The sequence below is a fragment of the Lonchura striata genome, chromosome 14 (genome assembly GCF_046129695.1).
Source record: "Lonchura striata isolate bLonStr1 chromosome 14, bLonStr1.mat, whole genome shotgun sequence".
Lineage (NCBI taxonomy): Eukaryota > Metazoa > Chordata > Aves > Passeriformes > Estrildidae > Lonchura > Lonchura striata.
Window position 1 is genome coordinate 2,520,146 of NC_134616.1, and position 27,168 is coordinate 2,547,313.

Genomic DNA, 27,168 nt, shown 5'->3' on the forward strand with positions numbered 1-27,168 from the left:
AAGCACATTTAAGATATACCAGGCTCACCCCATTCAAAAATGTCATCTCTCAAGACAATACAAAAGTGGAACAGGAATCTTCCTGTCCAAAAAGTTGGTAAGTTTAACAGCTACCTATTTAAGCTGTCCAATAATTCTGATATCTGACTGCAAGTCATGTGCACAATGTTAAATGCACAGTGTCACACACATCCTGAGGTTTCTAAAGCAAAGAGATATCACTGGAAAAAGAAATGGTAGAAATGTCTGTTAAGGTTTTTCAGTGAAAACTTATCCCTGAAGACCTGAAGTATGCTTCCAAGTGGGCTGAAGTAATTCAGCAAAACATACAGCATGGCTTACCTTCAGTCCCTTAAACTAATATAGATGTCTCAGGGCCTCACAAATCTGAGGATGAACTTAAAATTAGAAAGTAAAAATTCTGAGGTCTGATCTGAGCTTCATCTCTCTGATTGTGAAGACATGGAGCAGAGAGTTAGAGCCTGCACAGAAGAGGCAGGAGGAGGGAAATCCTCCAACAGCAATCTTTATTCCTCAGGAAAAGAGCACTAGACAATGTTTTTAAGATGTTTCTTAGCAGTTAAGCCCCAGCTCCTCTCCAGGAAGACAATTAAGAACTGTGTTTCATCTCGCTGCTGTTTGGTGAGGGCAGGAGAGATACACAAATACTTGAGAAGCTTCTGAGTTAAATCATGCCTGTCTACAAAAACCAAAATCTGCCAGAGTAAAGCAGCACTAATGGATTTGTAGCTGATGGAATAAATACCACTTGCAAGTAAACTAATATTTGAGCAATATGTGAGGAAAAACTTTTTTACATAAAGGAAAAGACTCCTTCAATTACTGCCCATCTCGCAGCTCCCTCGGGAATTTCCCAGCTCCTTCTACCAGCTCTCTCTAGGTGGTTCTAGCACTTGCCTTTATTCCTTATAAATATTGGTTTATCTTCTAACTGAAGGCCAAAAATCCTTGTTTTCCCCCTCAATCAGGATGAGTGCTACAAGAACACTTGATAGAGAAGTTGCCTGCACAGAGAGCTGGGCACGGCTGGCTTATTTCACAATGGCCAGTAAGAGAGATTCATTCCTTCGCAGGGGAAAACAACATTTTTCCATTAAGTGAACTCTTGTATAATACAGCAGCATATCTCTGCTTCTTAGAGTCTCCACAACTCTTGCTATCCTTGTTTCCAACTGAGTTGTTTACTTTCTCTCAAATCCTCAGCTTGGCAGAGCTTGTGAACAGCCTGCCATGCTGCTGAGCACAGTGCCACAAATATGAAAGGAAGAAGCAATTCTGAAGGAAGCACATCTGAAAGGAGGAAGATAAAATAGTGATGGCACGATTATTTTTATTTTATCAAGTTGCTGTAAAACTGCCAAGCCCAGAAGCCGAGCGTTTTAGCTGTGTTCTGAAAAGAGAGAGCCAGAAAGCTCTTCCCTCTCTCACTGCTTCTCCTCACAAAATAATAATAAAAAAAATGTTCAGATGTTTCCAAGTCGCAACACTTGTAAATCCTGAAATAGAAAGAATGAAACAGATCATAAAGCATCCTCACTTCTACTTAAATAGATAGAGATCTGTGTGTTAGGCACATGTATGAAAGCAGTTAAGGAAAAAACAATTGGAATTGAAAAGAATCAAGAGCCTTATTCTCACTGAGCCCTGAGTGCCTCATGCACCCCCTCCCAGGCAGGCTGCTCAACAGGGAAACCAAATCTCCACAGATAAAACATTAGAATCCACTGTTAACAGCAAAGATTCCATGGATCTTGGACTTGCTGAGCACAGAGATCTCCAAGCTTACTGATTTTGTGAAATGATCCCTAAAATAAAACTTGGGAAGGAGAAAATTTTAACATGTACATGACAGAGGATCGCTGTAAAAGTCAGCTTATAAGAAAATAACTACAGGAATTCAGAGAGTAAAATAGAAGTATGAAATATTACCAGATAACCCAGTACTAAAAAAGTCCCCACAGTGCAAATATTTTGGTAATAAGTAATTAATTAATCTGGTAATAGCAGTTCAGATTAGGATATTGCCCTGAAAACCTTTAACTTAAACGAAGCCCCTAGAACTAATCTTGTCCATGGCAATGACTGGCAGAGGAAGTTTCCACAAATGGGGAAAACCTGAGTATTTATGCGAGTCTTTGCTGAAGAGTGAAGAGGAATTTAGAATAAAATCTTGAGGGAGAGCAGCAGCACAAAGAGAGGGCATGACAAATAAAACAAAGTGCAATTTCTGCCTCAGCTGGTAGTTTACATCATCTGTACTGCAGACATATAGTGAAATTCAGGGCATTACAAAGTACTGTGAAAATTTATGGATTTCAAAACAAAGCAGTAGAATATGCATCTTTTCAGGGATGATGAATTCTACTGCAAACACCAACCACTGTCAGACTGCTTGCAACATTAATTCTTTTCTGAGTCTGGGAAACTTCTAGTATCTGTTAAAAAACCAGCACCATACACAACAATTAATTGTGGCATTTGGGAAAGCATAAAGACATTTCAAAAGAAAGCCAAAATTTAAGGTGTTGCTGATCATTTTCCAAACTACAGATGCTGATCTGCAGCACCAATACCTACTCTTTGGAGCCTGGCATCCTTTTCTAATGGAATTCTCCCTAATTTAGCTTAATAAGTAACTCAAATAGAACCAGTTTGTAAAATTCCAGCAAAAGCCAGTTTGTATTCACAACAGCATGGAAGAAGGAGCCCTCCAAATGAAGAAGTTCATCCATAGAAAGGATGATACACACCAAAAAACTCCCTCCATTCTTCAAGGCAGAGTTAGCCACCAACCAAAAACATTTCATTTCCCAAGAAAAGACAAATACTGTTTTATAAAATCTATTTTCAGCATATTTTGAGTTAGCATACTGATTCTGCTGTTCATCTGTGTCCTTCAGTTCCAGGCAGGCAGAATGGAAGCTGGAAACACCATTTCAGTGGCAGTGGAGTCCAGGCCACCATCTTTTTGAGACTCCCTGCAATTTGTCTCCAACAAACTTGTGCTGTTGGACAGTGACAGAGGCAGGCTCAGTCAGAGGGACAGAAATGGCTGGAGCTCCTTATGGCCTGAAAATCAATAACTGCTCCTGCTTTGCAGAAATATGAAATGGGGCAACACGGAAGGAAACAGAGATGTGGAGGAAGATCTCATTTGTTGAGGGCTCACCTGTGTCCCTGCACATCACATCTCACATGGATGCAGGTCAGGGGACACAGACAGGGGAGCCTCGTGGCCAGGCTGGACCCTGACACTCCCAGCTCAGCATCTCAATCTACAATCAAAAGCTGTCAGAGCAGGAAAAGTCTCCACAGCACAATTTATTCTTCACTACTTCTCTGTTTTGAAATCCCTTCTAGGTGAAGAAAACCAATAAAATCTTAGCAAGAAGCCCCATGCAGTTTTGCTGCTCAGTGAACTCCTGAGGCACGGCCTGAGGAGTGAGAAATGTCCATTTTAGAGGGCAGTGCTGCCCTAAACTGAAAGGGCTCAACACGGGCACCCTGAGGGGCACAGCAGCACCTGCACCCTCTGAGAGGGTCCCTGTCTCCCTGCAGGAGCTAAAACCCACTGCAAATGCTGACTCTGGTAATCTCCCCTCATTAGTTATTGGATTCTTTCTCAAAGGCAGATGGAGAGGGCAGTGGTGTAAATCTCATTTGGGATTGAGTGATTCCAAAATACCCATTACTTTACAGGCACTGGGGCACCAAGTTGGAGCATATCTGCTTTATATGCAACAATTTTCAGCCAAAAAATTAATCAGACCATAAAATATCCTTCAAGAAAAACAATGATTTTGCAGATGAGGAGTTGCCTCAGAGGGTGAGCAACCTGGCAGCGCAGAGCCACCATCTCCACTACAGACACAAAACAATAATCATATAACTTAATAGACTGGTGAAATCCCACATTTCAGTTAACTAAATTCAGGCAAAATCTTTTTTCAACACTGAAGATGTATTAGAGAGTGTTTGGGTGTGCATTGGGAGCCTTAATGGCATTTATGAATAATTTCTCCCCTGACACTGGGTTTCAGTCTCCACCCTTCGTGAACAATAATAAAATATTCAATGTTACAGAATGACAACTGGAGTGAATCTCTGCAGGTGAAGAGCTCACAGTGCACTTAGTGCCTCCTTCTGTCTTTGCTTGGGAAAAGATTTTACACCTCTGCTGTCCAGAATTAAAAATTTGTGTCACTAATTCATTGGGAATTAAGAAAATGTTCTTACTAAACACTGGAAAAGTTTACACTTAAAAAAAAAGCCAATCAACCAACCAAAACCACAACCATCAGGAAAAGATCATTACAAGTTACCTAAAATCAGTGTGGGAAAGAAAATGTCAGATCAACTAAGAGTTAAAAACCCAAAACTTCCAAAAGCTTTCCCTCAAACACTCTCCATGCAAAAATCCTCATGGAAGACAGTGCCATTTTTAAGATTTAAAGCACAACACCAGAGAGATTTTATTATGTTCATGTTTTCCAAGGGCTTTTCAAGCTGCCCTTCTCTCTCCCAGGTGCATAAATCCCTTCTCTGGTGGAGCAGTGGAGGGGATGGTTTGTTCCTGTGCTCCTGCCTCCCTGTGCAGCTGCCAGGTGGACTCTGGAAAAGGAACACCCCAATCAATCACAGCTCCTCTGTGTTCCCAATTTGAAGATTTATGCAAGTTGAGCACAGCTCACAGCAAGTAAGTCACAGTCCAATGGCACCTAATGGTTTTGATACTCAGAGATTTCTCCTAAATAACGGGGATGTCCCTGCTCCCTCGCCAAAAGGGGGTGAAGGAAAAGGAAAAGCCATTCTGAGCCTCCCCATGGATAACTGAGCACCTCACAGATCTCATCTACATCTCAATGCAGGCCCCTTGTGTGGCAGCACATTCCTCTCCTTCTCAGGATTTTCATAGAGGTGCACAAAGAGAAATGAAAGAGAAAACAATTTCTATTTCTGCTCCTTGTTTTCCCATGTGGAATGTGTTTGGAGAATTGTTTATTTGGGGTGAATGCATGGTTGGATTCTGGTGAGGATTGTTTGAGCCTGGTGGCCAATCCAACCCACCTGGGGCTGGACTCAGAGAGGGTCATGAGTTGTGTTAAGAGTCAGAGAAGGTAGTATGTAGTTTTGGTATCCTCTTTTTATATAGTATATTGATGTATTTTAGCATAGTTATAATAAAGAAATCATTCAGCCTTCTGAATTGAGTCAGACATCCTCATTTCTTCCCATTGGGTTCACCTGCATTTACACTACCCTTGTGATTTACTCAGACTCTGAGAGGGCTTGTGCATCTCCAAAGATGAAGGAGCAGCTGTCTACCTGCTCTTTTTAAACAATGCCACGGGATGTGTCACTGCTGAGTGCCCATCCAGCTCAGTGTGAGGAAAAGGAGGATAAATGCCCTGGCTGCTCTGAGCAGCACAGCTCCCTCCCTGCACCCCAGCCCCAGGCACGCTGGCAGCTTTTTGGGGTCACCTCTTTGCATGCACACTGGGCTGGGGGTCCAGGTGATGCTCTAGTGCCGAGCTCCCTGCTCCTCCTAGCAACCCTTTCCTCTTTGCACCTCTGCTCGAGCCTGTAAAAGCAACACTGACATGTCAGAAGCAAGAGGAAAGAAAAGATTTAACAGTGTGAGCCAAAGGAATTAGGCAGACAACATCGCTGTCACGGTGGACAAAAAAGGAAAATATATTCTACAAGGCAAATGTCTTAGAAACGACTTAAATACTTCCAGGAGGACCTGAATCCTTTGCTGTAGGCTAATTTCCCCTCGAGCAGTTGGGATGTTTGGGCAGTGGGAGCACAGGAGATGCAGCCCCAGAGCCCCGCTGGACTGAGCTGCAGGGGAACTGTCTGGGGAGGCCTCCCTGCTTTTAATTAACTCATGAGAGAACTCTATATGGGCTCAGATTGAGAGGTTTTTTATCATGGAATCACAACCCAGTCTGGAAAACAGACAGCTAAACTTAAATGAAATGGGAATTATTTTCTGCTTTTGTAATAGTCTCCCCTGCTGAAATCAATAGCAAATTCAGTGCTCACAGCTCTGAGAGCCTGCTTCTTTTTGTCCTTATTTTCTCTGAGTGGCTTTTCAGCTACACCAGAGACTAACCTCCACTGCCATGCACTATGGCAAAACAGGATCTTGAAAAAATATGTTATATATACTAAAGTCTGTCTGAAATCCTGCTAGGTTAATACAAATACAGTTCTGCCTGTTGGCCAGGTAACCTCAGCAACCCTGCTCCGCTGCAGAGTAAGTCTTGATTTAATTAGAATTAAGATTTTATTTGCAAACATCTTGTAATTACCTTTTTTATTTTACAGTTGAATACTCCCAGTGGCCTACTACAGGCTGATATACTGGTTTATATGTGGCAAGTTGGTGGTGTTCTATTCCACATTAACTGGAACCAGGGGAAACTATCAATAGACAAGAGATTGTTAATGCCCCTTTCCACTCCATAAACTGCCTTTTCAGAGTCACCTTCCAGAACTGCGCCCTGATTTCTGGATACATTATTTGTTCAGGACGTCAGGAATAATCAGGGTGTTTTCTTTTCTCTTAAGTTTCTCAATAAAATGTTATTTCATTCCTGCAGATACTCAAATCACACCAAGACAACTGCCTGCTTCCAGTTGACTTCAAGCTTGGGAGGCCTCCCTTTGAAGAGATAAAGTATCAAAGGTTTTAAGACTGGAGTGCTCAAAAACAGTTCAGAAATTTATGTGGTCAATTCTAATTGCTTTTAGAATACCACACCTTCTACTCTGATCTGGGCTTTTATTACTGGGTTGTTGTTTTTTTTTTTTTAATTTTTACCAAGTCTTTTGTGTTAGCACTCAGGATTACAATTAAAATTCCATTACATAAGAAAAATATTCAAAGAATATTTGAATTTACTAAGGCACCAAATAAAATGGGAATATTTTGAGCACACAGATTCTAAATATTGAATATAACCTGGGTGTGAATAGATTGTATAAATCTTTTTAGGTGGTTAGTTTCTATTGAAAACACCAAACCAGGAAAAAAAGCTTTGTTTTCATTCTGACTTTGACTGGTTTTGAGTCCTAAAGGCTCAAGCTGTGACCTAAGCAAACAGAGCACACCAGGACTCCATGAACAATAATTCTATACCCATGAACTGTGGGAACAAAATATGCACTGAATTCTTATTAATTACTTCCCTTCAAATATTTAACCACGGTTGCTAATATTTATTCTTAATTTAAAACACTCTTTTTATAATTAAAAAAAAAACAAACAACCTATTTTAATTTTGAATATTTTTAAAGCCAAGATCAAACCACATGCCATATTGCAATATATCTCACTTGTCAATAAATTGAGTGCCTAAATAAGTACCTTCAAGCATATTTATCAGAAGCAGAGTAGCAAATGTGGTTGGACTGTATTTATTGGTGGCAGCTTTGTGCCTGTGAGCAGGAGCTGAGGAGAACAAGGTGAATTGCCAACTCCCCTAATAAGACATCTCTGTCAGAGGGTGCTTGGAGACTTTTCTGTCCAGAAATGCTCAGGGGAAAGGCTGGCTGCAGATTAGGGCTCAAAAGCAATGAAAAGAACAAGAAGGCTGTGCCTGCATCACTGGGCATTTGGAGGGAACCAGAATTACATGACTTGATTTACTTTACAAAAACTGATTAGTAAAACCCCCTGTGGATTTCTTAACTATACTGTGGAGGGATATAAGATTAGTGTAGCAATTCCCATCATCAAACGTATTTACTGCTAAAATATTGGATTAATGATGTTGTATCCACTGTTCTAAGATTATAAAGTGATTCTTTAAAATTGAGCAAAAAAAACCCTACACTCTATCATTTGTAATTAGATTTGAGTCTGAGTGGTTTTGCCTTTCCATAAAAAGTAATTTTGCTAAAAAAACAAATAAAAAAATAAAAACAGACTGTGCTCTGCACACAAATAAAGAGAGAATGAAAGTATAGATTCCAAAGAATCCTCTTCTGCTGTTGAGACACAAATGGTCATACTTGCTGGATCTTGTTGCTCCTGCTTGTGATGCTCAGTGGTGTGGAATGCCCCACCTTTACAGCAGGTGGTAATAAAGCCTTGTTGGTGTGAGATGTGGTTTATTTGAACACACATCACTTATTTTAAATCACTGCCCTCAGACACTCACCCCTCCCAGAGAACTCCGAGCAGAGGAGCATCATTTTCTTATTTTCCACTGACAGTCAACAGTGAAGGAGGAAGAGCACGAGGAGAGGGGATAAATTAACATGTTCATTAAAGTAATTATGCTACATTTGGGCCAGGAAAATTAATGCAGCTCTATCCTGGCATTTTAGCCATTATCTTCAGTGACTAAAAGCACTTGGAGTTCTTACAATTAATAAACAAATAAAAAGCTACAGCATTATCATCACCTTCTTGCATTTTATCCCCTTGAACACCTCTAGGAACCACTTGTATGAAGTATTTCAGAGAGATATATAATAGACAGTGAAGTAGGAGTCACCAAAAAGAAATTAAATCAGAAATATTCTGCAACTGAAGAGTGGGAGTTTTGTTGTACCTGTCATGCTGGCAAACCTCACTATTTGCCACTGCTGCAGTTTAAACTTAAGCATTGTTCCTTTTTTCTCAAATAAGAAAATGGTAAATCCCTGTTGTCTCTTTCTTTCTAGATTCATCTTCCCAGTAATGATAGCTTTTAAGGCTGAAGAAGAGAAAATCTAGAGGTTTTATGATTGGAGAAGACATGGTGATTCCACCATCCCCGTGGGCAGCCTAATTCCTGTGTTTTTAGTGAAGATTTTCTTTCCTGCCATCTCATCTAAACCTTGGCAAACCTTTAGGCCATTTCTCCTCATCCTGTCAGTTGTTTCCTGAGACCAATCCCACCTTGCCAAAGTCTGGGAGAAACAATTTCTTTCTGATTTGGAACCATGGTGACCAATATTATTTCATGTCACTGCCACACAAAATTCTGCACCAGCAACCTCAAAAATGTAAACAATTACAGATTACTCTGATTTTAAATTGTCCTGTTTATAATGGACTGTAAATTTAGAGGCTATAAATACATAATCTTAACCGCAGTAGTTCTGCACAGCCTTGACAGGGTTTATCAGCTAAATGTTTAATCAGGCAAAGCAGCAAAAAACACAACCACAGGAATACATGGTATTTAGCATTTAAATAAAGCTTGTAAACCAATGACAAGTCTATTTGGGCAACTACTCCCACACATGTTCCTTATCTGCAAAGGTCTTGTCCCAAATTTATCAGAACGAGTCTTGAGTCTCTCATACTTTATTTTCCAGGCAGTAACATCAGTTTCCATTCACTGAGTTCACAGAAAAAAGATGCAGAAAACTACAAGTTAAAAGGCACGGCCATGAAAAAAGAATTCCCACAATGTCAATGTCATACTGCTCTGTGAACTTAATCAACCACAGCCAAAATCCCCCAAAAAACACAACTGTGAAACCAAGAACAAAACCCCAGCACACAAAAGGAGAAATGAGCCTGACAAAGCACTACAGCTCTTCTTGTCTAATTGCAGAGCTGTTTCAAAATTCCCAGCAAAGGTTGCTTCCAAATCTGCTTCCAAGATCCAACCTTGAGCAAATAAGGCAAGTGGGAGCCGTGGCAGCACAAATCCCAAATCCTGGTTTCCCCAGCCTGTAACCTCTGTGTGAAGTTGCCCTGCTGCTAATGGGTACCAGCTTCTCCCCTGCTGCTAGCAGGGCCAGATGTGGTTCTTTCTGCCTCGCTGCCCTTTGGCCCTGCACATAAACCCTGCTCTGGGCTGCTCCATTCTCTCTCTGCTGCCAGAACTCATCCCACGGCAGCCCAAGCACACAAAATGATTATTTTATTGTTATTATTAAGTAGACACAAGTAGCGAGTCTCTCCCTTGGATGCGGTATGGGGGACTCAAAGAACTCTCATGGAAGTAACACCTTTTTGTACAGAGACATTGGCTTTGCTTGTGGTTCATTCCAGCAGCTTTTAAATACATTTCTCCTCCTTTTAGAGTTGGGAACCATTTGCTTTATGAGCACCATTTGGATCATTTGCCTGTTGCTCATAAAATAGACAAAGCTTTTATCCATTCCATGAATTTTTACTCACTTTATACAAAATACCTAAGGAGGGATTTGCAGTGGCCAGAATTACATCCATGAAAGAATTATCAACTAATTTAATTTTCTGCTACAATAATGGTTCCAGCAGTTTTTGATTTTGTTGATTACATTTCTTCTCTCCAAGAAATAAAAAAAACATTAGTGTTCGCTTGTTTGTGTGCAATTTTTTAGAAATCAGTCTATCTTTTTAAATAAAAAAATAAATAGGAATGACAAAAATATTTTATTAATTTTAATCTTTGTGGTTATTAAGTACAGCTGTGGCAAATGCAGCTTTCTGAAGCAATCAAACAACATGGTGATGGGTCTGTATGCCCAGCAAGAACAAGGATTCCCATCTACACTGGGACAGTGCAACACAATATTTCTTTGACAGGACTGCTAGCAACAAGTCACACAAACCACCACGGAAAAGTGGCTGCAAAATTCACCTTTGTCACCCACGTTCATGCACCAGTGCCCACTAAATGATGAACACAGGATCAAGCTGCTTCAGCGGGTTCTCTCTCAACTCAGAAGCCAAAATCCTCCCAAAGAACCCAAACCCAGCCCCAGCTCCTGGTGAGGAAATGCTGTAGGAGAGGAACAGGAGGAGCCCATCAATGCCCCATCAGCTGTACAAGGAATGCAGGAACCAGACACAGCCCCAAAGGCTGCTCCTGCACATGAAGGGTTAACTTCTGCTGGCAACTGAGGAGCCCAGCAAGCCCCCTCAGGACTGCACATAAACATTATTGATTGCAGGCTCAGATCGATGAGGCTTAACTGCTGTGATTAGCAGGTGCCTGGTGAGGATTTGGGAGGTTTGGCCACGCAGGGCTGGGAACAGGCACAGCTGCCCTGGGAGCCTTTACCTGGGAAGGAGGGGAGATGTTCTGCTCTGGGGAGAGCAGCTGAGGGACTGCCCGACTGTGGGTCTCAGATTCAGCCAAAGAAACTGAGAATTTCTAGCCAGGCAGAGGCCTGGGAAAGAGCTGAAGAATGTAAATAATTCTTTATCTCTTGTTTTTCACATTGTTTATAATTAAGTTCTATCACTGTGCGTCAAGCACTTTGCACCAATGCTGTAAGTTGTTTTCACTTCAGAACCAATGGAGTTGGTCCTCACAAAGCTCTGTATAAAAGAGAAGTGTATTTTGAATAAATTGGAGTTTTACTCTCAGCAGCCTTCTGAGCCAGAGTCTCTTCATTCCCGTCCTGCCTCCACAGCATCACCCTACAACACAGGGCTGGCAGATTTACAGCTGGATATCTCCTCCCTGCACATAGCTGGGACTGCAGGGAAGGGTTTCTCAGTTGAGAATTTCTATATTTTAGTCAGCTGTATAGATATTTCCTCCCTGCACATAGCTGGGACTGCAGGGAAGGGTTTCTCAGTTGAGAATTTCTATATTTTAGCCAGCTGTATAGATATCTCCTCCCTGCACATAGCTGGGACTGCAGGGAAGGGTTTCTCAGTTGAGAATTTCTATATTTTAGCCAGCTGTATAGACTGTCCCGTGGAAACCTGCACAGCCAGAATTGCACATGCTGAAGGGAGATGCACTCAGGCACGAACAGAGCTTTTTCATTTCTACTTCTCAATTCCTACACTGTATTTACCACAAGCTTTGGGAGTCAACTCCTCTAGAACAAACCTAACTTCCAGGATTTTTGCTTCTTTTGTCTCCTCACATCACCTCTGAAGCCACATGTTCCATGTACAGTACACAGACACACAGGGAATAAACAGCAAAAATAACTCTGAAATCCTGCACATAAAACATTTCTAATAATCAAATTTTTAAATAATTACAAAGGCCAAAATATTCAAACCCATTCTGTGCTAAGAAAGATTGCATATTAATATCCATGTTTCTTTACTGCTTTTTGCACGATTAATTATTACTTTATTCTTGGTTAAGTCCTCATGAAACAAAAGGCTGATCTCTCAAACCTCCTTCCCAAAATAACAAACATCCACCACTTCATTTCTACACTAGATGCTCACAGTTTATTGACACACCAATACAGCCATCTAAAAAGAACTTAACTGAAAGGGGACAACCAATAGTCTGGGCAGCTAAAAACCAAAATAAATCATCTTGACTTGTGACAGAAGAACCACAGAGCAACTTGTTGCAACATTTCTTTGCAGATTATTTCCATGAATACTTACAGAAGCCACCACTACACAAAAGAAATGATCAAAAAAGTTGTTCCAGCCTACCTGTGGCTGAGTCCAGGACTCCAAGGTCGTTTCTTTCAAAGGAGTTTGTGGCCTTCCCACTTCTTTTGTGTGCTTTTGGGAGAGAAAAAAAAAAAAAAAAATGTCTCAATGATATGTTCAGTCAGCATTCAGCATTAATATCCCTTGAGGGAATAAAGCAGGTACAAATTTCATGCAAAAATATATCAATGCATCACTGCACACATTTAGTGTAGGCTGTAACCTTTTTCACCCCCTAGCTAAGAGTTGCTGGATCTTTCAAGGTGTGGGGGTACACACCTTCATTTGTGCATACAGATAAAAACTTCAGCCAAAAAAATGAAATTATTTGCCACCAGAGTAAGGTTCAGCAGCAGAAATTCAGAGGGAACTCAGCTGGGTTCTCTGCTGTTTCCTGCCCAGGTTGTGTTATGCTGACTGTAACTTAAATAAATGAATCAAAATAGGAATTAATGTGAAACACCTTGAAAGGCTGCATTATTTGGATGTGGAGCAAGTTTTCAGATGAGAGCCCCTGTCTTTCCTTGATCTGCAGAGCTGGAGCCAGGAGACAGAGCAGTTAAAGGTTTTCTGTCTCCTTGACTTCCCAATACTCAGAATGTTTTAAGAACAACCACCCCAAATCAAAAGTCCATCTAATCAAATAGATTAAAGTGGTCTTCAAAGACTCTGATCCTTCACACTTTTTTTTTTTTTTACAATACCAAAACATTGCAATTATTTATTAACATCTAATTACTGCAATAATAAATGCATAAGATTTTGGTCACTGGGACTGAGCATTGAAACAGATCTTGGCACCTTTTAATTTTCTCCATGTGTGCTTCCAGGGAGGGAATTTTACACACTGTTGTAAAGAATACAAAGCCTATATTTTCTTTCTCCCTAAATCTTTTGGTCATAAAATAGAAACAATGGCATTTACAAGACCAAAAAAAAAAAAAAAATCCTCTGCTGAAATACTTTCAAGTTTTTCTCCTCTTTAAGTACATCTCTAATGTGCTACCCTTTGACCATATCTAATACAAATATCCCTTTATCCAGGTCTCACATCAGAGTGCTCCTAATGCCCATAGAGACTGCAAAGATTGACAAAGAAAATTAGATGCCATTGGAATTTCTGTCTTTTACAACAAACTGTGGCTGCTTAAAAGGAAGCATTGTTTTTTAAATACAGAATTTGTGGGTAACTTGAATTTGCATGGAGCATTCATAGGGCTTCTTTCAAAAAAACACCTTATTAAATGGCAATTGTGTTTTGGCAGGTTGGATTGCCTGTAATAGTAGATTACAAGCAATAATTTTTACCATATTTTGTTATTTTATATTTTGGGGTAGCAATGGAATACAATTCATTCTTGAAATAGAACAATAAGTGCATTTCAAAAGTAAAAAGAAATAACCACAGATTTAGTGAATGCTAAACAGAGTTAAAATGAATGCATCTGGAAATGGAAGGTTGTGTTTTTCATGTGTTCAAAAGCAAATGTAGTCTACCTTATAATCTTGCTTTAATCATCAGCCATCAAAGGGACCCAAACACACAATGAAAATTATAAAACATATCAATTGTGATGCTAAAGATACCATAATAATTCCACATGGGCTAGCCTGCCAGGAACTGATGTTAAAAATCACATTATTTCTTGAGAAATAATTCTTCTTAGCATTTCACACTAGTTTTTCATACATTTGTCCACTCAGAGAGCAAAGAGAAAAATGAATAAAGAAGTGATTATGCAAGGAAAAGGGATGCAAAAGTACATTTAGGTGAAACAGCACTTAAAGTGTTTGAGTAACACTGGAAACCATGTTCTACATCTTAGACATGGTTTAATGAAAACTCAAGGAACTTAATGCTGAATTTTATTTAGACTGCCCCATTTACATCCTAAAGTTCCCCCTGCCCTGCACTTAAAGGGACCCTCTCACCCCACTCTGAAGATAAAATATCAAGAAATAGGGACAGCACACATGAAGAGCGAAAACAGTGCACATGCCAGGGAAATTGCTGCTCCTGGAGGGAAGGAGAACAAAACCAAGCAGCAGCATCTTGATCCCTGCAGGCTTTCCTCACACAGGAAACACCTTGGTGGCTCTCACTCCAGTTTTCCAATGGTGTTGCAGAGGCAGCTCTGGTTTGCCATGGAGAGCTCGGGAGGGGATCGGTGTGATCACTCTGCACAAACACATCCCACAGGGCTGTGAGCCACAGCTGGCACCCAGTGCCTGCAGCAGTGGCAGGAGGCAAATCCCCTGCAGCTCCAGCTGCCCCTTCCAGCTGTGATACCTGCTCCAGCAGCAGCTACTCCTGGAGTACAGAGCTCCTTACTCACCCCTGGCTGAGATACACACACCTTGCTCATGGGTCACACCAGCAGCACTTAGCCACAAGTTCTCTTTCCTCTGTTATAAAGAAGGATGAGAAACAATCCTCACAGGAGCTTCTTCCTTCCAGCACAGATAAAGAAGCTCTTACTAAAACAAGGAAGTTTCTGGAAGCCTTTATCCCTTGCTTTGCTTGGAGCATCTTCCTACAGCCTTCTGCAGCTTCCCCAGTTCCCCTGAAGAAACAACAGACCATGCCCACAGTCTTGTTTTTGTTCCCTCCACTTCCCCAGTTCCACATTTAAGTTCTCCACGTGGAAGAGAACTGAGCTCGTGATGAGATCAAAGATGGAATTGGACTGGGTCCAGGATGGAAGATTCCAACCTGGACATGATGCTGTGTTTCCAGCAGTGCCATGAGAGCTCCCCCAGCCCTTGCACACACACTGATTTCAGTTTCTCTGCCTGGTGGAATAAATGAGGTTCTTTCCATGCTGGAGGAGCCAGCTGCACTTCTGTAGGAGCTCGGGGTGTGCCTGGACAGCCCCTCACTCCTCCAGCTCCTCCTGGGACCTGTCCCTCTGCTCTGCCTTACCTGTGCCACTGCACTGAGCAAGGCAAAAACAGGCAGGGAACCACACAAACCTTGCTGGCTCTAAAGGTTTCCTTTATCTCAGAATTATTTCCTTTTGTCTGCTAGGAAACGCAATAATTCCAACTGCTCCCCAGGCCTTTCTACCTACATAAACTCCAATTTTCAGGTATTTGAACAAAGTTTTGGTTTGCTGTGCCATCATACAGCCAGTCCCATCAGTCTGACCCATCACCTGACCACCTAGAAATTACCCTGATCAGTGGTGCTAGCAATCAATAAAGTCCAGCATAATAATCAGGTTATAAAAAAGACTGTTCACAAAGCATTTTGCTGCTATTTGGATTTTTTTGTCTGGTTGTAACGGCAAAAGAAAGCTTTAATATTTAATCAAAGCAGTTACTAAATATTTTTTTAAGGGGAAAATGAAATTCATCATGAATATTTTCTGTTGTTTATTAGGAGCAATAAGTGAACAAACATACAATTACTTATGACAACTTGACAGGTAATATCCAGGCTTCCAAAACCTACCAGAGAAAATGAACTCTAAAACAGATTTTAAAGGTTATGAAAGTGTTTTATGTCAGATATCATTTTTGTCTTTAATGGAATGATGGATCTGGCTGTTTCAGAGAGGCGATCACTCTGAAACACGAGGGGAGATCTTTGAGAACTCAAACTGCTTAGGATTTATTCTAATACTAAATACTAGATGGGTTCAGCTGGATAGATGTTACCTCTGTGCCATCCTGCTTCTCTATCTACAAGTTTTTGCTTTTCTCCAAAGCAAATCTTGAGTTAAAAAGGAAAAATATAAAGTTACAACACGACAAATTTGGTCTACCTATTCTGATTTCTGGAAAAACCCAAGAATTATCTAGGCAGATACTACCACCAGTAATTCTAATGGTTATTGATTACTGTGAGTACTAAAAGCAGACTGAAATTCCAAGATAATACCATGCATTTTTTCTGGTGCCTTAAGAAACTGCTATGACAGCATTAAAATTGTCTGACTCCAAGTGTCCCACTCCTGCACTTTACAGCAAAGAAAGAAAAAAACTGTATGAAACAAGTTTTCAAGCTGAAAGCATTTGCTAAAGTGCATATCAGCTATGTTACATTATCATAATGTAGTTGGGATTGCAAATGTTTATCTGTTTGGGGCAACTTCCATCTGCCAAAATCTACATTTTTAGACAGGAACTGCACTCTTCACTACTTTTCTGCCACACATTTTAATCAGGAAATCAGGTATACTGATTTTACTGTCCAGGCAAAACGTCTTTGCACTGAGACAGAGGAACCCTGTCAGCTGGGGAGGAGATTATCAACAATGCCTCCCCCTTGCCTCTAAGTTGATTTCAGGTAATTGGATTCCTGCAGTCCTGTCCTTCAGCCTCCCAAGATCCTTCGTATGAAAGGTGAACAGAAGGGTTAATTTTAGTGACAGTAGTATAAGTTTATGTAACAGATTGCTAAAATGAATTCTATTCTGAATTACCAAGGTTCGTATATTTATATATAAAGCAAGCCACAGGACAGCTGGAATAATTATGTCCTTAAGGATTCCTATAGGAAGGTTTCTGCTTTGTGTTCAAGAAACAAAGGTCTGCCTTTTGCCAGAGGATAGAAATACAAATAAATACACAGATAAGAATCTCTCTGTGGAGAGATCAGTGAGGAACTCAAAGTCTAGAGCCCCAAAATGCAATTTAGGAGCTTTCCAGAGTAAGCAGCTACCTGCAACCACCACTGATAACTTCCACTCTGTTTTGTTTTTCTGTACCAGCTGCAGCTCCATCTCTGGAAGTATCAAAGTGCCCTGTGGCATGGCTGTGCATCGTCCCAGCAATTCCTTGGGCTCAAAAGCCACAATTTCACCCAGCAAGCCTGTAATGGTGCTGCCAACAGGCAGCTTTAACTTTGCCAGTACCTCTGGAGAGATGCAATAAATCAGCCAGAGCACATCCAGCATTAGGACACGATTCCCAGAGGTGCAGCACACCCAGGGCTGCTCTGCTGCTCCTGCAGGGAAATCAGCCCTTGGCTCCCTTATTTCCCCCTTTGTTCTAACACATCTCTGGGCAAAGCTGGTGCAGGGCAGTGTCTCCCTGATTCTTGGGATTTTCTAAAGCCTTCTGAGTTTACATTCCGTTAGAGAACTTTCTCACACAACTTTCTGTAAACAATCTATTGTTTTGCATTCCTCCATAGAGGTGGAGAAATTTGATGTACTGGTAGTTTGTCCAATGTCATTGGAGAGGTGGCAAATTCACCCTCCAATCCACTGTCACCTTTGGAAAAGTATAAATGCTGGAGTCAGAAAATAAACTCTCTTTTTTTCACCTTGCAATAGCAGCAGCTCACGTCGTGCTTTCACGTGTCCTGTAGTGACAGGGCAGGGGGATGGAGGATAAAGGCAGGGTGTGGGGTGTAGCACACCAGGAATGCTCAGAGGTTTAACAAAGCCTGACGTGAGATTTGCCAGATGGTTCTGTACCGGATTGTAAAACTTTAAACTAATCTTCATTTAAGAGTTTTAAGGGCTGTATCCCTCTTATAAAGCCTCTTGCTCTTTTGCCTGGTTGATTCTGGTAAATTATAGATCAGACTTTAGAAAACTGCTTCCATGAACAGCAGCTCCTTAAATCTCAGCTAAACTGAGCAAGAAGATTACATGTTATTATGATGTAGCACAGCAGGATTTTTGTACAGCAAACATAATGATGTAGAGAAGGATAAAACTATCATTCTGCACAAGGAGGTCATCCACAGAAGAACAATGCTCTCTATACAGCAGCCAAATCCATCCCTACGTGGTGAATCTTCACTGGGAAAATGCTTTCTCTTAATGGTTCTGTAAAGAAACCCAACCATAAGCAAAAAACCCAAATCTGCACTTCAGGATTCAACCATCAAGCACTGTACCACAAAGGAGATGTCATTAGGGAGAAATTATTCTAAATACTACTAGAAAAAGTATCTATTTCAAGGGCAATTTTAGGGTAAATGCATCTTGTTGGTTTTATGCAAGGAGAAAGGATTTTCTCTGAATCCCAAGGGATATGTCAGATAGCGTATGTAGCATTAAAAAATCAAAATGCTCACTAATCTTACAAGCACGTATATATACTTTTAATTGTAAATCATATCCAGTTCATGTGGAAAAGAATAGAGTCAGTACACTCGTGTAGAAATTCTTTCCACCTGATATTTGTATTTGCCATCTTACTCATTATCTTCCCTACTAAAATTCTAATAGAGAGAATTGCAGATTTCAGACACCACATGATGATAAAGTGGGAACAACAGAGAATAAATGCAGGTGTTCAGTAACCAGCAGCAGCAAAAATGCAAAAAATCAAGAGACTGAGACCACCAAGTCTGCAAGTTGATACAGGAATTTGATACTAAAAACATAGCTTATCAATTTTTTGAACAGGTGATGCAAATGCTTATGTCTATTCAGCTCTGAGGCAGTATCCTATTGAAATTGCTCTAATTTCCTTTTCCTCTACATGATTCTGATTGCAGTGGAGTAATGTCAAACGATCTCCTTCTCTCTTTTTTTTAATTGAAACATTGTTTTCTGCACATGAAAGCTTTTGACTTAAAAGCAAGCAGGTGTGACATTCACAGCCGTGGTCCTTTCAAAATGTCATGCACAGAAATTTTACAGATTTATCCTAAAGTTTCCTGTAACAATAGCAGCATTTTTAAATGCCTAAGAAAAATGCCTGTGAATATACTGGTGAAGACTGATGCACAACTGATTTTATTACATCTAAATTACAATCAGAAACTGTTATCCTTCTGTTTTATCTTGCACATCATTGCTTACAAACTTAAGCAAGTTTCCCGGATTTCAAATACGATAAACAAATTCCTAATCAATGCACAGTTAAATGCTTTCTGATATAAGAACAGAGGAATTACCACCAATTCAGATAATCCTAAAGGAGTAAAAAAAAAAAAAAAAAAAAAAAAAACTTCAAATTTCACAAACACTGAGCTTTTTTAGTTCATATACATAAAAAATCTTAGTGGTAATAGCTGATAAAATATGCTTACACTATATGTTCTGGCTTGAAAGTATTTACATATATAAAACTAATGTGACATTAGATGCTAAGGTATTCTCACTTCAAGTGAAAGGAAGGAAAAAAACATAATATCAAACAGCTTGTTTTACTTGCCAGAGCTCTACTTAGCTTTTAAAGAATGAATATAAATGTACACAAATCCGTTTTGTGACTCGATATAAAGCATTGTGTTAAAAATGTAGTACACGGTAGCAAAACTACAAGATTTTATATTCCTGCATATTTCCTCCAGAGTTGTTAAAATTCACATTTCTTGCTATATCCTGTCATAAAAATAGTTTCTCTTTCTGCAGGTTATTCAGGAAAAACAGCGGAGCCCCTGCCCGGATCCACCTTGTCCAAATGTGGGGCTTTTTTTAGGGCTTGTCATCTTCTTTCTCTGTGGCATGACTAAGTTATACTTTAGAGAAATCCAGCTTCTTATAAAGAACATTTGCAATTTAAATTGCTCTTTCTCTCTGAACATTAAGTCTGAATTGGATAAAGTTGTTAAAAGCTGAGGCTTCCTCATTTTTTAATAATCAAGCCAACCAAAATTACATTATCAGAGTCAGCCAGGAGTAGCGAGGACCTGGTTATGGAGAAAGGCCTGAAAGGGAATCTCACACACTGATTACAGCCAGGGGAGAATGGCTGACCAACCTCTACACTTTAAGCTTTGAAGTGTGGCAGAACTAAGGAAAATGTGCCACCTCAAATTAGATTTTTCCAGAAAGTTGATAAATAGGCTTACTCATAAAGAGCAGCAAGACTAATCTGCAATTCTCCTGACATTAGACAACATGATCTATAGAAGCCTTGTTGGATCATCAGTTCTTTTCATTTGATGTCATCCTATTTATATTCCTTATCCCCAGCTGTGACTATTTGTCTTATAAAGCATGTTAGATTTTTCTAGTACATATTAGAGCTCTGAGTATATGAAGTAAAATAAAAAGTCAGATTGTTCTTCAGGTGGCAGGAGTGTGCCCAGGACAGGCACTCCAACCATAAATAAACCCTCAGGAGGTAAAGAAATATGTTGGGAAATGCTTTTATTGCTCCTTATCATGACTTTCAGTAAATTATTCAGCCTCTATGCTAAGCTGTGGCACAGAATTCAGACTGGCTGCAAAGAATGTGACTTGTGAAGGAGGGAGGAGCAGGGGAGGCAGGTGGGGCCAGGGGAGGTGAGAGGGGCTCCAGCTGCCCCAAGCCACATCTGTGCAAGGAGGATCCATCGCCCACTTAAGCCAAGAATGTCTGTAGGCTGGAGCAGCACAGCTTGGGAAAAATTTGCAGGTCTTTTGATACTTTGCAGGTGGTCAGGATAGAGACCAAAATCTCCATACTTTTCTAGTAAAATCCATAAAAATTTGTATTGCACCAGCAAAAAAATGGTGCCTGTCAGCCTCGCTGCTTCTTCTTTCCTTCCCTTGGACATCTCTGCACATCAGCCTCCCATCAAGAAGAACAACACAAATATTCCCTTTTTCTTAATGGGAAAGTGCCATCACAGATCCCACAAAACCCCATCAAGTTTCCCCCAACACTCCTGTGTTATGCCAAACCCATCCTCACTCTTGGTTAGAAATCCCTTCTGAAGTTACAGGAAAAATTCTACCTTGATGTCACAGTTTTTGCTGTAGTTTGCTGTCAAGAGAATAGTCATTCTGTTTTGAGAGGAATCATAAATTTATAACTATTGTTCTTTTCAGCTAAACATAACAAATAATAATATTACAAAATTATTTTTCTGGCCGACCTATATAATGTGTCTACTGTGCTGCATTTCTGGAAGGAGGGAACATAAAATACATGGGAAGCTGCACTGAATAAAGAGATTTTGGAAGCCCTGACAGACTGAGGCCAAGGTCCACCAGTGCCACAATTTCCCTGGCTCATAGTGCCTCTGTAAGTGTGGCAGATTTGTGTCCTTGGGCCATGGAAGCAGGACAGGAGTGCAAATCAGGCAGGCTCAGCAGCATTCTGAGTTTGAGGCTCTGTTCTTTGGAGGGTTCATAAGCCCACCCAGGGATATTCAGGGCAGTTCCTATAACACAGATGTGTTATCATTATATTCCAGATATCAACACAAGGCCCCTTAGCCCAGATATTGGGTTGGCTTTAAATGTTGAATATTAAATTTAAATGGTCAATATTTAATACAAGAACTACCTCTGTTTTCTCTGTGATCTTTCCCCTGCTCTGACCAGAGCTTTGCTCAGATCAGGGTCAGGCAGCAGAGGCAGAGGTCACCACTCCTTGTGGTGGCCAGCACTGAGTGTCCCCAACAATGACCTTACAAAACCAAAGCTCACTTTAAATCCCCTCTTGTTTATCCTGCAGAAAATAATGCATCCTAATGGATTAAGGAAAACAATATCAATATTGTCGCTGCTGTCTTTTACACAAAGCTCTTATACATGTTAAGGAAAACGGTAATTTGTTTATTCGGGGCAATTGCTTCCATTCTTCCTGATGACAAATTCCAGGAACAATTTGAGCTTTTAGAAATAGTTAATGAGATAAAAATCATTAAGGCATCATTCTGATGCAAGGTGAATGGTTTCCATGTCTCCAATGAGGGATCTGAAAATAAACATTTGGAACATTTAAGAGCCAAAACCACGGAATGTGGCCATCATTGGCTTTCCAAACTGTTTACACCGAGTTCTTGCTTGTCTTGGATTAAGCACACAGTGCAATAACATATGGTACTGAAATCAGACATAGCAACTGCTTTTATTAAGTGAAATAATTTTATAAAAGTGTGCTAATCTGTCCACACACAACAGACTGGGAATAATTTCACTTATAAAGATTGTTATATGAGTCTTGTGTTATCTTCTCTAATACCTATGATGTATGTATTCCATAAAAAAAAAAAAAAAAAAAATCTGCCATCTCTAGATTACTGCACTAAATCTACTTGTGTAAATTCTTCAGGAATTTTCCTTAAGGAACATGAAGCACTTCCTCAATTTATAAAACAGTGACCCTTAAACCTTATCAGATTATCCTCTGGTATTTTTATTATTCCAGTTCTTACATCTCATGAATTACTCACTGAACTGAAAGATCTCAACTTGCATCAAGTCATTTTTTCTAGCAACAACACTGGTTCAAGGATCAATAAAGGGAAAAAAAAGCAGCAAAACAAAAAAACAAACCAAAACCCCAAAGCATCAAACTCCAAAAATAACCCAAAATATCCTGGGTCTGTACTCTTTGTTTTTACAGACTATTTGATCTTTTAAATTTAAGCACAGCTTTGTATTTTGTGTGAATTGAAACATTATCATGGAGAGAAATCAAACAAAACATATTGAAACAACCTAAGTAAGGATTTGTCCCACAATCCTTTAAGTATTATCCTACAACATAAATATAGATAAAGCACATTATTACAAAGATGTAAAGATGTTATGATATATCTCTACATATATAAAAGCCTCAGCATTCAAAGGTAAAAATAATATTTTTGCTTTCTTTGCTCTTGCAGGCTTATCTCAAAGGGAGCAGTTGGGAAGAAAGAGGAGGCCGTGTAACACGTGTTGACTGAACCAAATGGAATTTTCCAGGCAGTGCAGATAGGCTGGCTGTGCCCTCTGGAGCTGAGAGCTGCTCAGTGTGAGTGAAGTGGAACTCAAAACCCGACCCTCATGAACTTTTCATGCCCTTCCCAATCCCCATATCCAGCTGTGATGCAGCCGTGGCACAAATGACCCTCAGCAAGGTCCCCATCGGCCAGCCCAAGAACCTGTGCTGACAACAGCCCACAGCTGGCAGCACATTTCCTTTCTTGAGCAAACAAGAGTTGGAATAGGAAAGGAAAATGAGAAGAAGGAAAATGTCACTGCTGCTCAGTCACTGGGTGCTCAGAGACACTGCTGATTAATGTATTAACTGAAGAGCCCAAAAAAGACAAACCTTTTGAATCGGGGAATGAAAAGACATTTGTTCTCCTTTGTAGACAAACACTGATTATACCAGGGAAATTTAACCACTGCAAATATAAAAATCACAGCTAAAATAATTAATAAAAGTGGTAAATGACATGACAAAGGGAATGACATGAAAGAGTTCCCTCAAAACCACCAGCTTATGACACACAGCAAAATGAGCACGTGTCACGCGACTGATGCAAGACAAAAGATCAACAACGGTGGAGGAAGACTTCTGGAAAGCTGGAGATCAAATAAAAAATGCAAAACTATTTTCTGTGTTAAATATGTATGATAAACATCAACTGCAAGACAACAGACTTAGTCCTGCCTTGTCCTGGATCCTGAGAGTGAGAAATTTTACATAACCCTGCATCTCTCCTTCACGGGAATTCTTAAGGAAATATTTTATATCTGTGAATTTTTAGTTTCTTTTTAAACAATTTTAGCAAGGCCAAAAACAGTAAATAGAAGATAGAAACTTTCACGTTCTATTTCTATTCCTAACACTCAATGAACCACATGACAAATTCAATTGTCTCTCTCCTTGTACCCAACTCACCACACAGAGAATACAGACTTATCTTTCCTAGAAAAAATACCAATAATAAAGAATTAATCTTTCAACTTCCATTCAGATTACGTATATAAATATAATTTATCATTATTTTTAAAAAACAGACAAAAACTACTGTGGAAGTAATTTTTCTACTTCTCTATTTCCACATTTATCCTATATTTACGTCTCACTTTAAAGAAATTGTCTACTGTAGAGATTTCATTGATATTCACTTTAGGGAAACCAGTTGATTTCAGCAAAAATTAGTGGAGAAGAATCTTCTTATAAAAGATTAAAATGGCTCTAAAGGAAGTTACACTGCTCAAGTAAAGCCTTAAATACTTATCTCCTTACAAAAGTTTAGAATGATATCTCAGCCAGAAATCAGACCAGCTTTAAAAAATGGTAATGTTTCCCTCCCAGAAACACATTTAAATTTGATTTTTTCTCTCCCTTACTTTCTCAGTCCTTATGACTATTTCTATTTTATAAAACCTCTTCAAGCAATTTTCTGCCAACAATTGGCTTCTTTAATTTACCACTACCATAAATTCCCAACCACAAGGGTAGATTCTTTGCTGCTTTAGATCTGCATTTAATTCCACATCCCTTCCTTTCATTTCACAAATGCCCACCTTTATCTACATCATTTTACTTTGGGGCATCATTTCACTTAGTCCTCCCTAGCCAGAAGTCCTCTCAGACCCTCCCACAAACTTCAGGCTTCAGTAAATTGATTTGCTGTCTCCTCTAACTATCCTCCACAACAAATCAATCCTTTGACTCTTGCAACTTTTCTGAAGCCTCACCTCTTGCTTGCAAGAGGAAAGCTGTAATCACCCTTTATTTGCATTTCTCCGTGGCAATGAAGAAAGATTGATTTAGGATTAAGCATTTGCCATCCCAGCTGGGTTCAGACAGAGCCAATTGACCCCTCAGCCCTCCCAGTCTCGCTGCCATCACTTCCCATCGGAGCTGGAGCATGGTTGGAACTCTGAGGCTTTGCTGCCACACACAGAAGTTCCTCAAAGCCTCTCACACAGACCAACACCCACCACAGTGAGCACTTCTGAGGAAATGCTTTTCCATCACGCACTTTGGGAAAACTTATTTCAATTTGCTCCATTTGCCTCACTACTAGAATGTAACTGAATAAAAAAACATTTTAAAAACCCCACCCTAGGACTTGATCTCATCTGACTAATGACTAGAATCAGTCATGCAAAAATACCGTTTAAAAGCTGTATTTTTTAAGGGAGTAGCTTCTGTAACTAAACTATTCAGACTATAATTAAGATTGAGCTGCTCAGAATTCCTGGAGCAAGTCCATAACTTCATATGAGGTGGTTTTGTATTCTGGAAAGCTCACCACATCATCAGGTAAATCAGAAAGACAGGAAGACAATGGATACAGATACAGTAAATGCATCTCTCCTACAGAAATATCAGAATAAATGGTGTTGTACATCTTAGAACATAATGAAAAGCAGAGGATCCATGTACTGACACCCAGGTGTGTTTGTAGGTCCAGTAAGTTGTACAGCGACTGCTCAGAAAATTCTAGCTGAAGAAGTGGGGGGATTAAATTAAATTATTATGTTGTTTTTCTTCAGGATTAATCTTCTGCACTGTTGGTTGGAGTGCTGAGCACATCAGGGATTTCACAACATGGCATTAAAGAGCAACAATATTCAGAGCTGTAATAATTAAGACAAAATAGACATGATCTCCAGAGAACAGTGCAGAACCTTATTTTCCAGCACCTTTAAGCTATTCAGGGCTGTGGGAGTGAGATCTTTATAAGTGATAATTCCACCCTATGGCACTTCAACACATTTCTCATAAACAACTCACATTTGCCCGTGTTAGTTCTCGTGTACTTTGCAGTTTTAGCAACACGGCGCTCCTCGTTTGTGCGGATTTGCATTTGCCCGCGCTCTTTGGATGTGAGCTGGCAAAGCCTGGCTCAGCCCCAGAGCCAGGCAGCCCCAGAGAGCTCCTGCTGACGAGGGAGCTGTGCCAAGATGTCACCGTGTGTGCCCAGTGACTGAATTCCACAATTGTGCACATGGGCAGGGCACGGCACAGCCCCCGAGCTTCTCATCCCAGCCCACGTCGGGCTTGGGACCACCAGCAAAACCTGTGCAATCACCAAATCATTCAACAGTTGCTTTTCCAGAGAGTTACACAGCATGGAAAACTCTGCTTCAGCAATAATACAAGCAGTTAAAGGAGGAAACCACCAGGTAAAAGCAGATGTGTCATCCTGTAGTTGTAGAGATTGTGATGGTCAGCTTTCAACTCCACGTGTTAAATAAATAAAATTAGTTTGATTCTCCGAGAAATCAACTACAAGTTTCATGAGAGGAAGTTGTGCAAGAGTTTTAACATGAAGGTTTTTTTTGTTTTTTTTTTTTTTTTAAAGTATTTCAGAGAATTTAAAAGAAAGACAAAATTAAATGTGCTGGGGTGCTAAGGTCAGCTCCCTAATGCACAGCACACATTCACTAGTGCAAAATGCTTTTACAGTTTCCTGAGGTTTAACGTGCTCTTTGCTGCTTTTATATGTCAACAGGTTCATCCTACCGTGCCCTCGAGGAGCATTGGTAAATCACCCCCTTCATTATCAGCCAGAGCTGAGCGAATAAACCCGGAGAAGTTAACCACAAACGCCCTGTCCCTGGCACAGCACACACTCCTGGGCTTGAAATGTGAATTCCTGAGACTGGCACAGGCATCATCTCACTGAGACAAAAACACCTGTGCTGACCTCGGTGTTAAAAGTTCCTGCCAGGTTCTCCATCAGAATCATTAGCTGCTCCAGAACTCAGAGCAAACAGGCTTTGCAGGGCTGCAGCAGAAAACTCAACCCTGGAGCATGTCCTGCTGGCTGCTGCTCCACACAGATCCAAGGAAAACCACGATTCAGGGATTATCATCTACCAACAACCCCCCAGCGCCCCTGCTGCTGGGATAAATCCAAACTGACCACATGCTTTCAGGGATTCTTCCAAAGCTGCAATCTCTCCTCTTTCCTCAACATCTGTGAGAGAGCAGCCTCAGCTCTAGGTCATGGCCATTATTGTCATTTCCAGATGAGGCATCTCCAGAACAGCAGATCCATGGCTGCATCCATTCCTCCCTCTCCAACCCTGCTTCCCCAGGCTGGAGCTCTGCAGCTCTTCAGTTTACACACACAATACTCACTGACCTGTCCAGGTTTCTCTCATGTAAATGTGACCATTCAGTTGAAGTCCCCAGCCCATGAAAAAAGACTA

The 27,168-nt window shown here is 40.3% G+C and overlaps 1 protein-coding gene across 5 annotated transcripts in view; it reads right to left on the reverse strand.

The window, feature by feature from the left end:
- PCDH11X (protocadherin 11 X-linked) overlaps positions 1–27,168 on the reverse strand; it is a 434,383-nt gene that overhangs the window by 224,972 nt on the left and 182,243 nt on the right. For 4 of the 5 annotated variants that reach the window (XM_077786474.1, XM_077786472.1, XM_077786473.1 and 1 more), the window contains one exon: positions 12,377–12,448. In XM_077786474.1, the coding sequence (XP_077642600.1) occupies positions 12,377–12,448 (72 nt within the window). Of the gene's footprint in view, positions 1–11,809; positions 12,449–27,168 lie in introns of those variants that run through there. The other variant, XM_077786476.1, reaches the window with a different exon arrangement.